Source organism: Mytilus edulis, chromosome 4 (genome assembly GCF_963676685.1).
Source record: "Mytilus edulis chromosome 4, xbMytEdul2.2, whole genome shotgun sequence".
NCBI lineage: Eukaryota > Metazoa > Mollusca > Bivalvia > Mytilida > Mytilidae > Mytilus > Mytilus edulis.
Genome location: NC_092347.1, coordinates 26,796,103 through 26,816,594, shown reverse-complemented (window position 1 = coordinate 26,816,594; position 20,492 = coordinate 26,796,103). Strand labels below are relative to the sequence as shown.

At 32.0% G+C, this 20,492-nt stretch overlaps 1 protein-coding gene and 1 long non-coding RNA gene across 3 annotated transcripts; one reads left to right on the top strand and one right to left on the bottom strand.

Moving 5' to 3' along the window:
- Window positions 1-489: 489 nt before the first annotated feature.
- LOC139521798 (retinol dehydrogenase 12-like) lies at window positions 490-16,699 on the bottom strand. The gene is made up of 8 exons (XM_071315432.1): window positions 16,565-16,699; window positions 14,274-14,359; window positions 13,565-13,772; window positions 11,223-11,257; window positions 10,614-10,820; window positions 9,150-9,294; window positions 1,608-1,734; window positions 490-706 (listed from the first exon to the last, which is right to left on the bottom strand). The coding sequence occupies exons 1-8, from the start codon at window positions 16,638-16,640 to the stop codon at window positions 610-612; spliced, it is 981 nt and encodes a 326-aa protein (XP_071171533.1). The 5' UTR covers window positions 16,641-16,699; the 3' UTR covers window positions 490-609.
- Window positions 2,280-6,259, top strand: LOC139521799 (uncharacterized). 2 transcript variants are annotated; one of them, XR_011664068.1, is made up of 5 exons: window positions 2,280-2,902; window positions 3,743-3,948; window positions 4,430-4,496; window positions 4,847-4,918; window positions 5,906-6,259. It is a non-coding gene; the product is annotated as an uncharacterized lncRNA (long non-coding RNA). The 2 variants fall into 2 exon arrangements; XR_011664067.1 differs by lacking the exon at window positions 5,906-6,259 and having other exon boundaries at window positions 4,847-5,348.
- Window positions 16,700-20,492: the final 3,793 nt, after the last annotated feature.

Below are 20,492 nucleotides of genomic sequence, written 5' to 3'. Positions count from 1 at the left end.
AAATCTTAGATTCACACCTGGTGATTCTTGTTAGAATAAAGATCACACAGCAATTAGTTCATTATCACCTGTAAATCTTAGATTCACACATTGCAATTCTTGTTAGAATAAAGATCACACAGCAATTAGTTCATTATCACCTGTAAATCTTAGATTCACACCTGGCAATTCTCGTTAGAATAAAGATCACACAGCAATTAGTTCATTATCACCTGTAAATCTTAGATTCACACCTGGCAATTCTTGTTAGAATAAAGATCACACAGCAATTAGTTCATTATCACCTGTAAATCTTAGATTCACACCTGGCAATTCTTGTTAGAATAAAGATCACACAACAATTAGTTCATTATCACCTGTAAATCTTAGATCAAATTTTATCTGATATTTGGACAGTAATAAGCTCATCAAACCATAAATATATGTATATGCTGTCCAAAAAGGATTAAAGACAAATGGTCATTGTAACAGACATAAAAAGAAATATAATTGAAAACTCCCCTCTCATTTATTATCATGGACAAGATCTTTTTTTAAATCAGTATTTTATTAACTCTGTATAGGTAACAGACAGAAAATCAAAGAAAGATATTGCCATTAAGATAATGACTATTTTGTCTTCCATTCATTTCTTATATCATCTGTGATAAATTCATTTAAACGTGATAGTGAATATTCCAGTACAGATTCTTGGATGTCTTTGTTCCTAAAAAAGAAAAGAAAAACAAATGAAAAAATCCCCACTGAATTGAAAGAAACTAAAAATTTCTGTTAAATACTTTATTATTACCATTCTTAAAGATCTTCCAAGGTAAAAGGAAAGCAACCATATAGGTTAATAAGGTACATTTGTTAAATATCTGTGTCATAAAATTTGGCCACATTGTGCTTAGGAACTACAAATCAGAGCTTCCGAAAATTTGGTATAAAGCTTTAGGAAAGTATGCTTTACTGTATCACGTATGATGCACTTTCAGATTCACCACTCATCAACATCCAGTTACCCAAATACTTATATTTTCTTACACACAATGCAGATGTATAAAATTTTCATAGCATTTATCTTTGGAACAACATATCAAGACTTTCTAAAATTAGTAATTAAGCATCATGTGAGCATACTTTACCGTGAGAGATTTCAAATTTCAGCACTCATCCACTTCATGTGTATTGGTTAGCAGGGTTACAGCTGAACTCTAAAAGTTTACTCACTAAAAAGTTCATGGTGCTGCTTGTTATGCCAAGTTGGTTTGTCAGTTTACTGGTATATGAGTAATTATACATAAATGACATGACATAAAAGAATAGTTGCAAAGTATATGTCTGTTTGAGAGGGGTCACCTAACTCTCTTCTGGCTTATACCCAAGTGCTACAACTTCTGCAAAAAAGGTTTGTTTTTGATATGACTACTTACCAAATATCTAAACATTACATAAAAAAGTTTTTAAAAAAATCCTGACTGAATGCAAACTTATAGTCCCCAATGTGACTTATTGGGCAGGCTTACTGAATCTTGTGTTAAATTTAAAAGGACTATCCCTATTTGGCTGATGAAAAAGCAAAAGCCACCTAAACTAACGCAGCTTATGAAATATTAAAAACAAACCTTGCATCATCATGGGTATTCTTTGGTTTGCAGTCCTGATAGTAAACATCTCTCACGCCTTTCAAAGCAGGGTTGACAGCTGCATTTAAGGTGCATTCTGCTCCTTCAACTGGTGACTTACTGAAAACTATATAATTATTACAGGTTAATAGCTTTATTCAGAATGCGTTGAGTTCAATTGAGTTGCTAAAATTTTTTGGCAGTGTATGAAGAATTTTTTTGTAATGGATACCTGAGAATTGCACGTTGGGCTCTTGAAAAAACTGTATGAATATAAAATTAAGGAGATGTGGTTTGATTGCCAATGATACAACTATCTAAAGAGTGCAAATGAGAATAATGTAACTATAAGTCACCATAAGGCCTTCTACAATAACCAAAATTCATACCATTAAGTCAGCTATGAAAGGCTTTGATATGACATTTATCGGAATGTGAATCAATTCAATGAGACATTTGACAAGATTTATGACCAAACAATTAATGAAAAAATTATTCAACAAGAAAACCAATGGCTAGATTTATGGCAAATCGATGAACAAAAAAAAATCTAATTAAAAACCAATTGTTTTTATGTTCAGAGAACAATTGAAGGTCTTTCCACCAGTTAATATCTATTTTGATATTAAAATATTAAAAATCAGTCTAAAATGTCAGTTCCTATGGCTTAAGGTGACTTCCGATACTAAGGGAGATAACAACATTTTACTGATGTAAAACTGGTTCCCGTTTAAAAATTTAGGATATATCGCCTGTATATCTAGGTCACGGTAACAGTTCCGATGTCGTCTGTTGTCAACGTGTGTAAACAACTTCCAAGTTACAGCTCATCGCTCAGAAGAAAGGAAGGTTTATCATAAAGGATAAATGCATGCGTTCTTTAAAAATAAAGAATATGAATAGCTTCAGCCTGAAAGTTCACACAGTCTTAAATGATTCTCAACTTATAATATCATATGATATAAGTTTTTGAGAGTTGGAGAAATTCGGCGTCCGATCACAGACAGTGATGTTTCGTTTGACGGAACCTGGAAAGAAGGTCGACGGCTAGCTCTGATGATCACCTAGCGCAGAATATGTTCGTTAAGATGCAAAACTGTCCCCTGCGGATACTGTCTGTGAACGGAAATACGACCTTCAAGGCTTGGATCAGGAGGTGGAGGCCGTGGAGCATTTTGTCCATACCATATCGTTGTAGCTGCAGTGCATGTAACCTGCATATCATGTGTGACAGTGTAGAAACGAGGGGGAAAATGGGACTGGTGCATTTGTTATCAATTCAAAAGCTGGACATGGTAAGAGAGTTCAATTTTCTCTTTATTATATATTCTCTTTAGACTTTACACATTTTACTGGTTGGAGAAGGTGTATGGTTTCATGTCTTGAATAAATGAACCTGCCCCACACCTCTCTTTTTCTTTCTTTAATTCCCCTCTATTATGGTCTGGGGTTTATGTGGTTTGAGGGTAAAAAGCTTTATTTTGAGGGGAAGTGCTGCCCAAATTTTTTATGAAGCTGGACTTAGTAATTTTTCTGGAATTTTGCCCCTGGAAGTTATTTATCATTTTTGCAATGTACACAAAGACATCTATACATAAGGGGCTTTTTAGTTTTGCATCCAAAAGGAGAGGATTATTTTGTAAATACTTATTTGGTAGCAATTATATAACCATAAATAAAATTAGAATTGAAAAAGTAAACAATTGCAGTCACAATGATTCATTCACAAAAATAATGTTTTACAAACTCAAAATATTAGTTTTCTTTATTTTATAATCAGAATTTTCATATTAAGTCATCTTTTGCATGTGATCAGAGACCAAGTGGTCGGAAACCTTACATATTTAGTCATTTAGAATGATGTGTAGAATGCAGGATAATGCATGAAGGCAAAAAAGAAAATTAAGAAGGGGGGCACCCACCCTCATTCCACATTATTAGAAATAAATGTGAGTCTGTGATCTATAAGAATAAAGGTAAACATGAATTCACAATCATATTATATAAATATAAATTGAAAAAATGAATTGTACATGTATATTCCAAATAAAATTATGAACTCAAGTCTAAATAGTTTATAGATTATCTAATTAACCAATACATGTGCAGACTGACATTTATATCATATTTTTCAGGAATGATACATGCAGGAATTTGTGCCACACATTTCAACAATTTCCTTAATGGATTGAATGTACTGTCTGTGAATTCATCAGCCATACTTAAAGAAAAAGGAGAATTAAACTGGAAAGAAAATATTTGCAGTTGCAAAAGAATCCTGTAAATAAATTCAAAAGAAGAAACAGTTTTAAACATGGTTAATTTAATGAATAATTGGAAGGTAATTAAACCTTTAGTCATATAATTCATAAATTTTCCTAAGTAGATATATAAAGTATAATGAGGACCATAATTATATTCATATTTGCACTTAAGCAGTCATAAAAATGAATTAACAGATCTTGGTAATAATTTCAAGTTTAGGGTCAATATTTCAAATCAATTTTGTGGTAAAGCATTGTTATATATACTTGAAGACTTTCATGTATAGAACATGACAGAATTTGTTTCAACAAAAATATTGAACTAGAATTAGTTACATATGTATAATTTATTAAATGAAATCTATATTAATGTATAATTTCAACAAATTTAATGAAACCTATTTGGTTTTGAAAGCCTTTATACATATTATTATTACAAATTCATTGTTAACAGCCTGAGTTTCCAGTTAATTTTAAATGTAATATGTTTTAGCTATAGTATTTGAACACTGCATGCACTTTCATTTATATATATTTGTTATCACTTTTTTTCATTAGGTTGAAGCTAGTTATGTTGCAGAATTGCAAATGTTTGGTACTGGTTGAAACTATGAAAGTAATACAGGTAAATTTAAAGAATTTAGACTTTAACTTTATTAATAGAAAAGATATTCCCAAATGTCAAGGTGAAAGTGGACATTGTAGATTCTAAACACCCATGTGAAAGCATACATTGTAGATTCTAAACACCCATGTGAAAGCAACAGTCTTCTATGGTGAGATGATGCCATACTTAGCAATGCTCTTGTTATTATATGGAATATGGCTTTTTTTATCATTATTTTCACTATTTTGATATTGAACAACCAACATTGATAAAAAGTAATATAAAACTCTCACTTTTTATGAATCCTATATTATCTGATTATATTAATTTACTTATTTAATTTTTGTTATATTTGTTATCAACTGTAGGTCTCATGGTCATCATTTAACAGCAGGTTATTAGCAGCAGTTTTGTAGAAAAATGAAGGATGACTGTCAATGGTAAATACATACATTTTAGGATAATTACATGTAGTTACCTTTGAAAAAAAACTTAGGTTCCATTTGAGACTTTTTAATCTGATAATGGTGTTTTGCAGGCATTTATAACATTTCTTTTTGGACAATATATTTAGTAGACTCAACTATAAAATGTAGGATCATGTAAACTTGTACACAGATGTCACTGACCTACATTTTCCACTTCACTGACTTTGGTTACATTAAACATCCAATTTCATATACAACAAATGTATATCTCAGCAACTAAAAGGTGTCAGATCATGCAAACTTATATATACACTCTCAGAGTCTCAGTAAGTAACTCAGCTTCCAGGCAAAAGAAGGTCACAGTGATCCACATTTTACACTATTGATTTGTACTTTATTTGATAATTTAAATACAAAGTATATTATCAAGACTGCCACTGGTTCTTATGTGCCACAATTCTGACAATGAAGATAAGTTAACTATGTGATGTAGATAACTTATGTTTATTTCAAACTTGGTCACATGCTGTATATATGTAAATTTTTACCAAAAAGAACAGTTCAACTGTTTTGATTTAAGGTACACATATATGGTAAAGGTCACACCTATTAAATATACATGTATACCTTGAATTTATTTGCATTGGACCCTATAATGCTCCCTATATCATTTATATTGTCAATTATTGCATTCCAAATTGCCATTGTTCACAAAACAAAAACCACTAAAAAGGATGGCCATCATATGCAAAAGCAATATAAAATGCATACCCATCAGCTGACCTAATTATTGCAATCACTTCAAAAACCTGGCCATATATCATATTATAAAACTCTTAATGAGTACCTTTGTTAGTCAGGTATAATATAATCTTTTTAAATTGATGTTGTAATGCATGATTGGATTAATTTTGCACTCACTGAAATATTATATAGATTTAGTAGTTTATTAGTATATATTACACCTTTTCATTACAAATAAATAAATTAAACTTTCAGGTAAATGCAGCAACATAATGTTCCCCTGGAAAATTTACGTAGAAAATTTGGGAAAGTATGAATAAGAAATCAGAGAGGCAAACAGATAACCAGAAAACAAAGATTTTGAAAGAAAAGAATTGCCACTAATAGTAATATGCTATATCTGACTGGGAGCAACATGTACTATTCAATATGGAAGGATTGATAATTTTGACTGAGAACACAGTGAACTCTAATAATGCTATGACTATCAATAAGTACTTGACTGAATCAGAGGTGTAAACTATTTACACATTTGTAAATATAACAGTTATATGTTTGCTTGATTATTGAGGCATTCAAAATAAAGAAAGTTGAAAAACCTTTGAAAAAGTTATAATTTCATCATTTTTTGGTTATGTTACTATGACAACTGAAATATATAATGTATTATCATTATGCTTCATCAAACTTAAATCATTAATTGTGGAAAAGGTGACAAAGTCTTTTTTAATCCATTTACTTGCATGACTGTTACCTATGAATCGATAATTTAAAAAAAAATATATTTGGTGATTTTCGCTAACTTCTGAGTAATTTATTTTGCTCATTTAAGACCACAGTAATGCTAATATAAGCTGCATTACAATGTATCATAATATTTGTTTACATTTACATAGAAGCCATGTGTTGTTGGTCTGAAATCATGGTATTTGATCTGCCATTGTCTGTTAGGTTGTTAATCTTGCACATCAGAACAATGCAAAAACTTGAATTTTCCAACTTCATGTCCTGTTGCCATGGTAACCGTTGTTCATAGAAACCAAAAAATTGTTCTCATTTGATTGCTTTGTGAAACTGTATTATTCTGTGTTAGTTTAACAAAGGATATGACAACATATGTCACACTTTGATCACCGATGATGAAAGATATACAAAAAACTGCTGTTGATCACTGTTTCGTTAGGGGTCACAAAAACATTTTTCGTGCAAAAAATAGTCTGGTGACCCATATTTTTTTTTATTTCTTTTTAAAGCTCATTGTTATGACCATCTTATGTCAAATTTAAAAAAATATTCATTGGACCATTTTTTTGGAAATTTAAGAAAAATAGAAATTTTTAACAAAATCTGTGTTTTTTTTTGTGGAGCAGTGTTGATGAAATTAGAGACGAAATCAATGAAAATGAATAAAACTGCCATTATTTTTGTTTTATTTACATTTTAAATAATAATTTTGTAATAAATGAAGAACAAACCCTTCAAAATACTTTCAAAGGCTTGAAAAAAATCCAGAGTTTCTACATCAGGTATGTATTTATGCATACACGTGATGTACCAACTTTGGTGACAGTTACCATGGAAACGAGTCTGGTGACATACTATTTTTAACTCAAATTTTCATAGAGGCCATTGCATAGTATATGTATGCAAATTTTAAGAAAAATTCAATGGTGAAAAAAAATTTGCTATATCTGTAGGGATCCACCTTAATGATGTATAGATATGAATTTTAAGCAAAGGTCATAATCTAGAACGTCAAATTTACCTATGACCTTGACCTCAATTTCAAGGTAACAAACTGAGGATCTCAAATCAAAAGATCCTAGGTCTCTAATATGTATGGTAAATAAGTTATATCACTTTACACATAATTTTAGATATGATAAGGCTAAAACTCCCGTTTATTGACTACGCACCCTTTCAACCAAAATTAAGTTACAACATGTCGCAACTAACAATTTAGTAAAAATAATTTGTTGATATCTTATAAGGTTAATGAAAATGAGTGAAAATAAGCCAAAATCAAAATTAAGAATATGACCTTGACCTTTGACCTTGACCTAATTTTCATTTTTTTGGACCAAGGATCTCAAATCAAAAGACCCTAGGTCTCTAATATATATGGTTAATAAGTTATATCACTTTACACATAATTTTAGATATGATAGGAGCTAAAACTCCCATTTATTGTCTACGCACCCTTTCAACGAAAATTATTATGTTACGACATGTCGCAACTAACAATTTAGTAAAAATAATTTGTCGATATCTTATAAGGTTAAAGAAAATGAGTGAAAATAAGCCAAAATCAAAATTTAGAATATGACCTTGACCTTTGACCTTGACCTAATTTTCATTTTTTTGGACCAAGGATCTCAAATCAAAAGACCCTAGGTCTCTATCACTTATGGTGTTCCAGTTTAAAATACATTTTAAAATTTCAAATACAAAAAGGGAAATAACTCTCATATGGAGCGTTCATATTGCTTCGGTCGAAATTGGACAAATCATGCGAAGGATATAACGAGCAATTTTATAAAATGAATTTGTCGTAATCTTTTACGGTTGCGAAGGAGTTGTGGACACAAGGAAAACAGTGTTTGGGGAGATAACTCCTACAAAGAAATTTGGTTACACAGGGTAAATTTGAAAAGCGCATAAACTGTTCGATATCATATACCAAATATCTAAGCGACATATTGCGAAACAAATGTTTATCGCAAGAACAAAATTTGGCGAAAAAAAAAAATAATCAGAAGAAAAACAATAGGTCTTTCCACAGAAAAGTGGAAAGACCTAATTAACAGTAATCAAAGAAACCCACCGAATTACAGGCTCCAGAATTGGGACTAGCAAAGTACGAATGTGTCGGGTTTTATAACATGTTTGTGAGCATGCCCCTCTTTCCTTAACTCTTTGAGGCATGTCAGCATGAATTTAGTCAAAATAAAGGACCTTCATGATTACTTCTGGGCAGTCATTTATCGATTTCAGTCGTAAAAAATGTATAGATAACCTGAATCCGAATAATGGAGTACCTAAAGTATTTCAATATTCCTTAGATACAATGATTTTGACTAAATCAGCGTGATATAACTGTAGTGCAAATCACTATTATAGACATTTTAATACAACACACACAAAGTGCAGATTCAAGTTTACTTTTAGTAAATCAAGGCATATATTACATTTAATGAAATGAAGTACTAGTATGTTCACTAGACCTTGTCTGTCATTCATCAGCTGATTTTGATTTTAACTGATATCAAGTTAACTTTTCATCATTACGTCTGGTGTCACAGAAACTATGTCTTTGATATGAGTTAAAATTTGGAATGGAAATGGGTAGTGTGCCAAAGAGACCAAGGAGCAACAAACACGTTGTTTGGTATCAGTATATGACTTAGAATCTTAACCTTAATTGTCTGCCTCATGTTGGTTAAAAAATGTGTAGCAAACCAGATTAAGTGATTTATCAATTACGTGAATGGCAAATTACCTCTTCCTATTTTCCAGCCCCAAGTCATCCATTTAATATCTTGAAATCCTCGTGTTACTTCTGTGTCTACCAATCCAGGATGTACTGACAACACACACACGTTACTGTCAGCAAGCCGACGATTCATAAAATACATTTGTAAAATCTGAAATGAAGTGGTCTCTGTGGATTGAGAAAATAAACTAAATCTTTCATAATTTCAGAAATCTTTATAGTAAGATTGAGATTTAGATAATTTATCAATTGGTTCAAGATACCAAATTATTTCGGTCATTTTCCATTGAAATTTGGAATTTTTGCAGTTTACATGCTGAAGTGTGTGCAAAGAACCGCTTATAATAATCATTTGTAATTTGTCTTTGGATTGTATTTGTATTAGCATTGGCATTTCTCCTTTCCTAGTGTTTTTTGTTCCTGCATCTTCAGTCATGGTTCTTTGTCTTTGAATGTTTGCACAGTTTATAAATTAAGGTTCCTGCTAATGCTATTTTAATTTCAACATTTGGATTATATTGTCAAAATTACACAAAGGTAAGACACACCATGTCAACAAAATTTTGTATCTTGGGAATTGAAGTATTTTCAATTTTTTATGCTTATATGCTCCATCAACGATAGTAAAGGGGCATTATGTTTTCTGGTCTGTTCGTCTGCCCGTTCGTTCGTCCGTCCGTCTGTCCCACTTTAGGTTAACGTTTTTGGTTGAGATAGTTTTTGATGAAGTTAAAGTCCAATCAACTTGAAACTCAGTACACATGCATGTTCCCTATGATATGATCTTTCTAATTTAAATGCCAAATTAAGAGTTTTTGACCCAATTTCACGGTCCACTGAACATAGAAAATGATGAGTGGGGCATCCATATACTATGGTCACATTCTTGTTTTTTTCCCTTTGTTTGGTTTCGTGGAGCTCAGTGTTGTTTAATTTCTCACATAAAATATTTCGTGTATAATGATAGAAATGATAGAAATCTATCTAAGAGTGTTTGGTCTTGTCTGATATCTTTTTTTACCAAAATACTTGTTAAATGGGTTTTTGTCAAATACGTCAACTTTAAAATGCCAGTGTATAATGTCACAGTGACATCACAATAGACATTTCTAAGTGTAAGAATTATTATAATTAATAAAATCAACGTATTTTGAAAGTATTGAAGAACTTAGATATTTATGGCAATTTAAAGGAAGGGAAAGGCTCTTATTCGTGTAACTCTTAACTAGTACGTCTATAAAATTTATTTGAAAAATAAATTCACGTTTCGAAACTGTTATTTTGCATGAAACCTTCATCAATCATGCAATGTTTGGACATGACATAAACAAAATCATAGTGTAAAGTAACATTTGCATACATGTGGTTTTTTAATCTGGAAGTTACGAGTAACTTTGGGCAAAATTACATTATATATTAAATTGAAATAGAAATAATACAAATATGAAATGTATTAAAACGATATTTTACCTGATATAATTTCGAGTTTCCATAATATTTAAATCTAGGGAAGTTATCAGCGTTATGTTGCTTTCCTTGTATTTTATCCACAGTAAATGGAGTGGAGTGGACCGTATGTCCATAACTACTGACAAGGATTATCCTGCTATCGTCACCAGATCGCTTCATTATTGGCAACAAATGGAACGTTAACAAAAGTTGGCTTAAATAATTTACCTGTAAACATAAACTAGTTAATGTCTACATTCGAGACTTTTGGACATATACAGCATGACAAGCACTTGGTTGTTGTTTCAGATACTGGTTGACTCAAAAAATCTAGCTGTTAATGGGATTTTTTGACTGGTATTTTTTCAGTGCACTGCCTTCATAATTTTTCTGTTGTATTTTAATTTTTGTGGTATCTTTCTTCTTTTTACTGTCAACTATTGAAAGTAGAGTGTTCATATCATTTCGGATGTCGCCTGATCTGGCTAGTATAACATAAGGCTATGTGTTATGATGGTTAATGAGGCAACTATCCAACAAAGTTAAAACGAAACGAATTTAAGCCACTAAGATCACCTTACGGCCTTCAATAGTGATCAAAACTCACATCGTATACTCTTTACGCCTTACCTGAAACATAGTTTCATTTCCATCCTCTGTATATTCTGGAAGTAAAACAGTATTCCTTTCTAGTATGTTTAAAAAGGGACTTACCATTTTGTTAAAAGATGCAAAAAAAAAAAACCACGATAAGATAATAGAAATAATACATAAAAGTGGACAGAATTGTCCTATGTCATTTGAAAAAAATATCTTTCTAAAGATATGTGATGTTTCCTGAACATTTTTGCACGAATAATAAATTTGAAAATTAAACGTGTTGCATCGAGCATCAATGAAAGAACATTTCATCGAATGTGGTGCACTATAGGATTAAACGCCTTTTTGGAAAGATTAGAACTTGTTCTAAATCTTTACTTAGGCACTGGCTTCCCTTACAACACGACATGTTAGCTACTGTTACTAAATGTATTCACACTGAAATATAGTTCCCTATAGTTCTCATGTATGTGCACATTATACACATATGAACTGAAAAAAATGGTATATTTTTGGAGCAGTTCATCCAAGAATGTAGGTAACTAAAGTATGTTGATGTGCAGGCTTTTTTTATAACATTTTGATTAGGTAATTCGGTATTGATACAAAACTATAACGATTGACAACTGTCATTATCACTAAACAATCAGAGACAAGGTGGACCTTTAATTACAATGCCCCACCTCCTAAACTGTCAATCAAATTGACCACAATACTTATCAACCTCAGTCTTACATAATTAGAACCTTCAATATACAACTTCAATATACAACTTTAATATACAAATATTTGACCTCATAATTGAATACACAAATGTATATATTAGATGTTTGATATATAAGGATGATAGATTGATTTATTGCCTATTACTTTTGATCTACAATACATAAAGTGATTCTGTAAATTATGTCTGAAAGATAAATGATCAATATGGATTTAAAAAAAAATTAAATATGAATATAAATATGAATATATAAAAGCTATTCAAGTAAGGCCTTTAATTTACTTGATAAATTTCCAATAATCATCTGTAATTAATCAACAATTTAGATTAGTTCACTTTTTATTTATCATCAGGAATTGGCTTGAAACAGTTTTAAAATTTAAAAACTTTTAATTAAAACAAAACATTGTTTATTAATTTATTCCCCATCAATCATTATGTCTATTTCTAGTCATTTGAATTTTTATTAGAAGTGAATTTATATTTTTGCAATCAAGAAAAAATCCAAATTTTAATAAAATCAGTTTTTTTTAATTTGTTTACGTTGAAAAAGTACATTTTTAATGCCCTGTTTTGAGAAATACTTTAAAAAAATGATCAAAAGGCACTCTACAACTTTTAATCTTCAATGTCATATAAACTCTTTTTCGACTTACAAAATGCCCCAAAACAACATATTTAGATTATTTTTGTTGACACTTTAAAGTTCTTAGCTGTTGGTCTAGATTTAATGTCTTACAATGATAGTTGGAAGCATTTACTAGAAGAAGTTTTGATTTGCAATTGTTTGGATTTTTTTTAAACATGTTCAGAACAGGCAACATTATTTGGATAAGATATAAACTGCAGTTTAAATAAAATTTTGCAAATTAAGAGACCCATATTATTTAATTAAATGAGCTCATTTTATTCTCATACTGCAAAAGCACTTTTCCTTCTAAAGACCTGCTGTTAATGCAATTTTCAGCAATAGTGCTTTATTAATGATCATTTTCCCCCACCATACCTTAATATAAAAATTTTCAAACTACTCTTCTAATCTTTCCATGAGTGATCTCCATCACTTTGATTAAAGGAATTTATTGGTGTATAAACTCGACCAATTCACTCACAAACAAATAAATTTCCTATGATATGTTTGTGAGTGACTTGGTCCAGTTTATACACCAACAAATTCCTTTAAAAAGGCGTTAAATCCTTATAATTCTTAAAAAAATTGGATACAGGGAATATATTTGTCCACACTTGTTACATCTATCACACGTAAATTGTGTATTTATGTCATTGAACAGACCTGGCGCATGAATATATTTGTTGGTTAACGCAAAAATATGTACTCAATGAAATTTGCTATCTGATGAAAAATAAACTGCAAAAACTCTTATTATTCAAACGAATATTCTTGTGTTTATCATTTTATTAAACGATTACGTGCAGTGAAAATAAATTCTGTTAACGTCGGTGCGATTATCGCCGCCAACTTGTTTACATAGGTTACGAAAAGAAGTTCGGTCAATATCGTCTATCGAAAAATAACCAACGTCAAGATCAACTACCGGAAGTCCTCTCGACCAATCATATCAACGTATTCCCTAACATGCAAATGAAAAAAGAATTATTTAAAAAAGTATTTGAGTATTAAATATACCTAATGGGTGAAAAGCAATTCCTGCATTGCATATTAGTGTGTTTAGTTGCCGTCCAGAATCAATGAATTGATCTGTAAATTCTTTAGTCGATTCAAGAGAACTCAGATCTAATTTCATAAACTCTACAGATATATTGTCAGTTTGTGTAACTCCTTCTGTCTTCTGTTCTTTCTCTCTCTGGAAATCTGACTTCATCCTTGCGATTGCCTGTAATTTAAATATTTAACAGTTTGGCCCAATTGATTCAGCCACATAAGTGGTTTGGTCTAGTTTGCTCAGTTATAACATTCTTAATAGTTTATACACATTTTCTTTGAATTCTGAACAGTTCAAACTAATAGTTAAGTTACTGCATTGTCCATAAGAATCGACTATAGTAACACCAATTGTTTAGTCATTCAATTACCATTAGTGCATCATGTGTTCGTTCAATAAAAATCTGAGGCTTCAAAATGGTGAAAAATTATGATTTCATTATTTTTAGTAGCAGTTAATTTTTTGTTTTGTTTTGTTTTGTTTTTTATTTATATTTCGTCTTGCATACATATTGCTTAAAAGAGCTCAGTAAGATTGAGTGCTGAACTATATTTCACTGATTGCATACCACGACCACAGCAACTAATTCTTGATGGTTATTGTTTCATCTCAAACTGCCGCAATCAATGCAGGACATATTGATTGTTTTTCGATTTAGATATTTCACTTTACCTCCAGAGCTCTTTTTTCTGACCTGCAGGCAATAATTACAGATGATCCTAACATCGCCATCCATTTTGCTGTCTCATAACCAATACCTTCCGAAATACAAAAAAATATATGAATGAGAAAACAGAAGAACAATATACCATACAATATTTTAAATCGATTACAGCGGGAAAAAGACATGCACCTTTGTTAGATTATGAGCTGACTCTGTCTATTGTTTGAGACCATGTTTGGGTGTTCTAAGGTTGCAATTTGATACCCACGCTACGTTAATTTTTAAAGGCCCAAATGTTGCAAAACACTTTTTTGCGTGTAAATATCACTACTTAAACTGCTTGATAAATGAATTAGGTATTGACAATTCACTTGGAAACTCAACATATACCCTCACGACACTTACCAAAGAGGAAATCCTGGATAATCATAGGTCTGTACTATATTCCTTTGGAATTTCAATCAAAGATGAAGAACTGGGTCTTCAATCACTGTATTGGATACCTACATAAGTATCCTTACAAACAACGGCATATTGCTGGGTCTTCTAAGTGCTCCACGAAATTTCTTTCTTAATTATTAACATCTATTTTATCAGCAATCAAAGCCGGGCTCCAAAGTTATTGTGAATCTGCCGTTTCTAGAGGGGGCTTGAATCAGATGTGGATACTCAAATTCCAAAGATCTTACATACAATCTAAGGCTCTCTCATCTTGCAATAGTATTAAAACATTTGACTTTTCTTCACTTTACACAAGTATTCCCCATTCCAAACTAAAAGACAACTTGAAATAGTTGGTATTACTTTGTTTCATAAAAAAAATGGCGAACGTTTCTTGTCTTGGGGAGGGATAAATACTACTTTGTAAAGAATCACTCTGATTCAAACAAAAAATTCTCTGAAACTGATCACATTATCAAGATGCTTGATTTCTTGATTGACAACATATTTGTTACGTTTAGAGGACGTGTTTTTCAACAGACTGTGGGAATTCCAATGGGAACTAATTGTGCCCCTCTTCTTGCCGACTTGTTTCTTTGTTATTATGAGACTGACTTCATACAGGAACTTCTTATGAAGAAAGATAAGAAGTTACCAATATCCTTACTTTACGTTCCGCTATATAGATGATGTTCTGTCACTAAATAAAACAAGATTTGGTGACTATGTTGAACGAATCTATCCCATCAAACTAGAGATAACAGATACTACAGTTACAGCTAAGTCTGCCTCATATCTTGACTTAAATCTAGAAATTGACAATGAGGGTCGGTTAAAAACAAAACTTTACGACAAAAGAGATGATTTCAGCTTCCGAATTTTGAATTTTCCATTTCTATGTAGCAATATTCTTGCATACGGAGTATTATATCGCCCATTTGATACGAAATTCCCGGGCTTGTATTTCCTCTCATGATCATTGATAGAGGATTGCTGCTAACAAGAAAGCAATTAAACCAAGAGTTCCAAATGGTGAGGTTGAAATCATCCCTCGTAAATTTTACAGACGCCATTACGAGGTGGTTGATCGTTATGGAATAACTGTTTTACAGATGATATCGGATATGTTCCTAATATCGTAACTACAATACCCTTCCCTCTTCTTGAATGTGACCTACCGAATTAGACTATTTACCCGATGTGTAATAACATAAGCAACACGACGGGTGCTACATGTGGAGCAGGATCTGATTACCCTTCCGGAGCACCTCAGATCACCCCCGTTGTTTGTGGGGTTAGTGTTGCTTAGTCTTTTGTTTTCTATGTTGTGTCTTCTGTACTATTAGTTGTCTGTTTGTCTTTTTATTTTGGGCCATGGCGTTGTCAGTTTATTTTCTATTATGAGTTTGACTCTCCGTCTGGTATCTTTCGTCCCTCTTTTAACTTGAAAATGAGAAGGTAGTGCGTCAAAATCGTAACAAAGATAAGTTTCTTGGCCAAGTCTAACAAGACCAGAATTATTATTATTATCTCAGCCATACACCCGATACATAGGAGAGAGATTAAAGACTGGTCCGTTCGGCACAAAATGATGTGACGTAGGAAAATAATACTTCTTCCTGTGGACCGCTTCTTCAATAGCACATATTATTTATCGCCAGTCCTTAAAAGTAGCCATCATTTGATCGCTCTCTAAAATTGATACGAATATTTCTGAAAATCTAGAGAGGTTGAAAAACAAGTAAATTTAAAACGGAAACCATTCTGAAATACATTTATCGATTTCTTTGTGTAAAAGGTAAGTCAGTAGCCCTTACTACATGGACCTTTGAACTTGTTTAGGCGTTCGTGTACATACCTGTATTTCCTCCTGTAACAACTACAACTCTGTCCTTGCTGATTGGAATTCTTGGGAACGATATTTTGCCACCCATTGTTGTTTAATATTTAGAAATACACTCTATTATAAACACGTTATCTGCATTGATATACACTGTTTTGTTATCTTTTAAGTAAATATAAGTATGACACAAGGGTTTAATTAATACTAGTAGCTTTGGTATTTGATATCCTGTTAATATTTGAAGATAGGTGCACACAATACTTTAGACCTGACTAATACATATTATTATTTACTTATAATATAGACCTTTGTTTATTTATGTATCATTGTTATTTTGCCTACTTTCCTCTATTACCTATTTTAACATCGGACTCGGACTTCTTTTTAACTGAGTTTTACTACATCGATCAGTGGTATTGGTACATGCGTTTGTTCATTCTTAATTTTCTAGAGGTGTAGGAGGAGGGTTGAATACCATTAAGTCCGCCGCATTCTTTCGTCTGTCCCAAGCCAGGAGCCTATGCACTGTGTTAGTCTTGTATAATTTTTTTTGGTTCATATATATGTTTCGGAGTTCAGTTTGACGTCAATTTTTGCTGAACTAGTATACAGTTTTAGAGGCCAGCTGAAACTCGCCTCTTGATGCAATATTTTCTTGCTGTATTCTCTTTGACACGTTCCCTTTTTTCCATTCTCATTTTTTTAAATGTATAATATTTTTGTTTCAGCTTAAAGACTCTTTTTGTATCATTTTTAAAATTGTAACAAAATAAAAAAACTCTGAGAGTAAAAATTGTTTAGTCATGTAATAACCAATATTTCATCATTTGCTCATTCATTTGTATTATCAACTCTAATTGATTTTTTTATATACGGATATATTGGAAACCCTTCTTCTGTGCTTCTTCTAACACAACTGGTTTACGTCCAACATATTTTCCATTATAGAAGGATCTTACAAATTTATTAAAAGTACATGCTAATTCTATGTGTTCATTATTTTTAGTTTACAAAACCATTGGTATGTTAATGCCCATGCATGGTAATGAGGCTAACATACAAGGGGTAAGTATCAGTTATTGGTGAAATATCAGCCATGACATAAGTGTAAGATACCTCCCCTTTTTATACAGAATATGTAAATGAGGCTAACAGATAAGGGAAGTATCAGTGATTGGTGAAATATCAACCGTGACATGAGTGTAAGATACCTCCCCTTTTAATACAGAATATGTTAATGAGGCTAACATACAAAGGGTAAGTATCAGTGATTGGAGAGATATCAGCCGTGATATGAGTATAAGGTACCTCCCCTTTTTATACAGAATATGTTAATGAGGCTCACAGACAAGAGGTAAGTATCAGTGATTGGAGAGATATCAGACGTGACATGAGTGTAAGATAACTCCCCTTTTTATACATTATATGTTAATGAGGCTAACAGAAAAGGGGTTAGTATCAGTGATTAATGAAATATCAGACGTGACATAAGCGTTAGATGCCTCACCTTTTTACAGAATATTATTCATTTGCCTGTCTCACGCCAGGATTCTGTAAACTAAATGTTTTCAGCTGCTGTCTGCCATTATTTGTTTTATTTTGGTATGTGTGTGGTTTTTTTTGTTTTTCGTTCCTCAATCTGTCTGTTGTTTTGTTCGTCTCTCCGTCCGTCTATCCAACCTCAGGTTAAAGTTTTTGGTCAAGGCATAAAATGTCATGCATTTTATATAGTTGGGTTGACAAATGTTCTTTATGTAACTGAAGTTGATAAATGTTCTTTATGTAACTGAAGTTGATAAATGTTCTTTATGTAACTGAGGTTGATAAATGTTCTTTATGTAACTGAAGTTGATAAATGTTTTTCATGTAACTGAAGTAGATAAATGTTCTTTATGTAACTGAAGTTGATAAATTTTCTTTATGTAACTGAAAGTGATGTCTATTATAAACAAACTGTAAATTATTGGCAGCCCTCATTTCTTCCTAGATTCAGTTACAAAATATATTTTCATCCATTTAGGGTTTTAAAATGCAACCTATCAAGAATTGGTCAAACATAAAAGCATTACAGCAGAATGAATTGAATGTGTAGGTAAAGGTATTATCTTTGGTTAGCTTGCTGAACTGAGAAGTCATTATTCGGTTTGGTAAAGTATCCTCTTTAAAAAGTATACTAGCTTTAACATTGATTCACTGATAGGGTCTTTGCATCGGAACTAAACACATTTATTTCTAAAAAAACAGTTGTTGGCATGACACGGGTTATGTTCTTCTCATATATTTTATGATAGTATGATACTAAACCCCTAACGGGAGGGATTGTACCTGATATTCATATGATGAAGACATAATCTTTCAATCAGTTTAATTGAGGTCTGGAGCTGGCATGTCAGTTAACTGCTAGTAGTCTGTTGTTATTTATGTATTATTGTCATTTTATTTATTTTCTTTTGTTACATCTTTTGACATCAGACTCGGACTTCTCTTGAACTGAATTTTAATGTGCGTATTGTTATTCTTTTACTTTTCTACATTGGCTAGAGGTATAGGGGGAGGGTTGAGATCTCATAAACATGTTTAACCCCGCCGCAATTTTGCGCCTGTCCCAAGTCAGGAGCCTCTGGCCTTTGTAAGTCTTGTATGATTTTAAATTTTAGTTTCTTGTGTATAATTCGGAGTTTAGTATGACGTCCATTATCACTGTACTATTATGCATATTTTAGGGGCCAGCTGAAGGACACCTACGGGTGCGGGAATTCTCGCTACATTGAAGACCCATTGGTTGCCTTCGGCTGTTGTTTGCTCTATGGTCGGGTGGTTGTCGCTTTGACATATTCACCATTTCCTTTCTCAATTTTAGTCTGATAGATAACCAATTTATCTGCCTGAAGAACTAAGGAGGGTAGTACACCTAGCCTAATAATGACTTCACGGTTCGGCTGACAAGCAAGCTTACCAAGATTCTACCTCTACCTACCTACACACTCAATGTATTCTGCTGTAAAGGGCTTTGATCAATAATTGGCAGAATTACCATTTGTAGGTTTAAGTGAAAGTTAAGGAAACAGTGATTAAAGTTATGCTGTTTTTTCTTCAAAATTATATTGTTGATAGCTTCATTCTCTGTAGTTGATAGTCTGTATTTATATATTTCAGATATTTAACCCTGAAGATTTAAGCCAAGCTTATAAATATCTTGCCAATTTTAACTTTGCTCGAGGTCAGCTAGATGAAGCATATGCTGCAGCCCAGATATGCACAGAATGTCAGAAGGTAAGCATATGTGGTTCACACTGGCATTATATAGTGAATTTTATAGAAACTTGTACGGTTTAGGCAGTGCTTGATTTTTCCTACTGATTCGTGTTTAAGACTAGAACTTAAAAGTGTTTAAATAGAATGGCAGGCAGTTCCTGCACCACTAGTGGCAATCCTTGTGTTGCTTATGAAAAGCAAGATAATGTTATAATACTAGGTTATCAGGATGTTGAGCAAACAATATTCAATTTGCTTCTAATAAACTTGTGTTGCTAATTAATGAACATGCAAACATTTATTCAACATTAAATTACTAAAATATCTGATTTTCTAGTAGTTTTAAAATTTTTAAATTGTTGCATTTTATGTTTAAAAAAAACAACCGCAGAAGCTAAAGTTATTCCACGTTATATGCAGGACCTAAGATCCAAGAAAGAAACAATATCGAACATTAGAATGGATGACAGTTGTGGTTCTATAACAACAGAGAGATTTCATGGAGCAGACCACACACCAATTAGTTCATTATCACCTGTAAATCTTAGATTCACACCTGGAGATTCTTGTTAGAATAAAGATCACACACCAATAAGTTCATTGTCACCCGTACATCGTAGATTAACACCTGGTGATTCTTGTTAGAATAAAACTTACACACCAATTAGTTCATTATCACCTGTAAATC

Coding starts and splice junctions, on each gene's coding strand:
- LOC139521798 (XM_071315432.1), bottom strand. CDS start 16,640: ATGGGTGGCAAAATATCGTTCCCAAGAATTCCAATCAGCAAGGACAGA. Junction 10,821..11,222: donor GAAATGAAACTATGTTTCAG/GTAAGGCGTAAA, acceptor TTATGTTTACAG/GTAAATTATTTAAGCCAACT. Junction 1,735..9,149: donor GGGCTGGAAAATAGGAAGAG/GTAATTTGCCAT, acceptor ATAATTATATAG/TTTTCAGTAAGTCACCAGTT.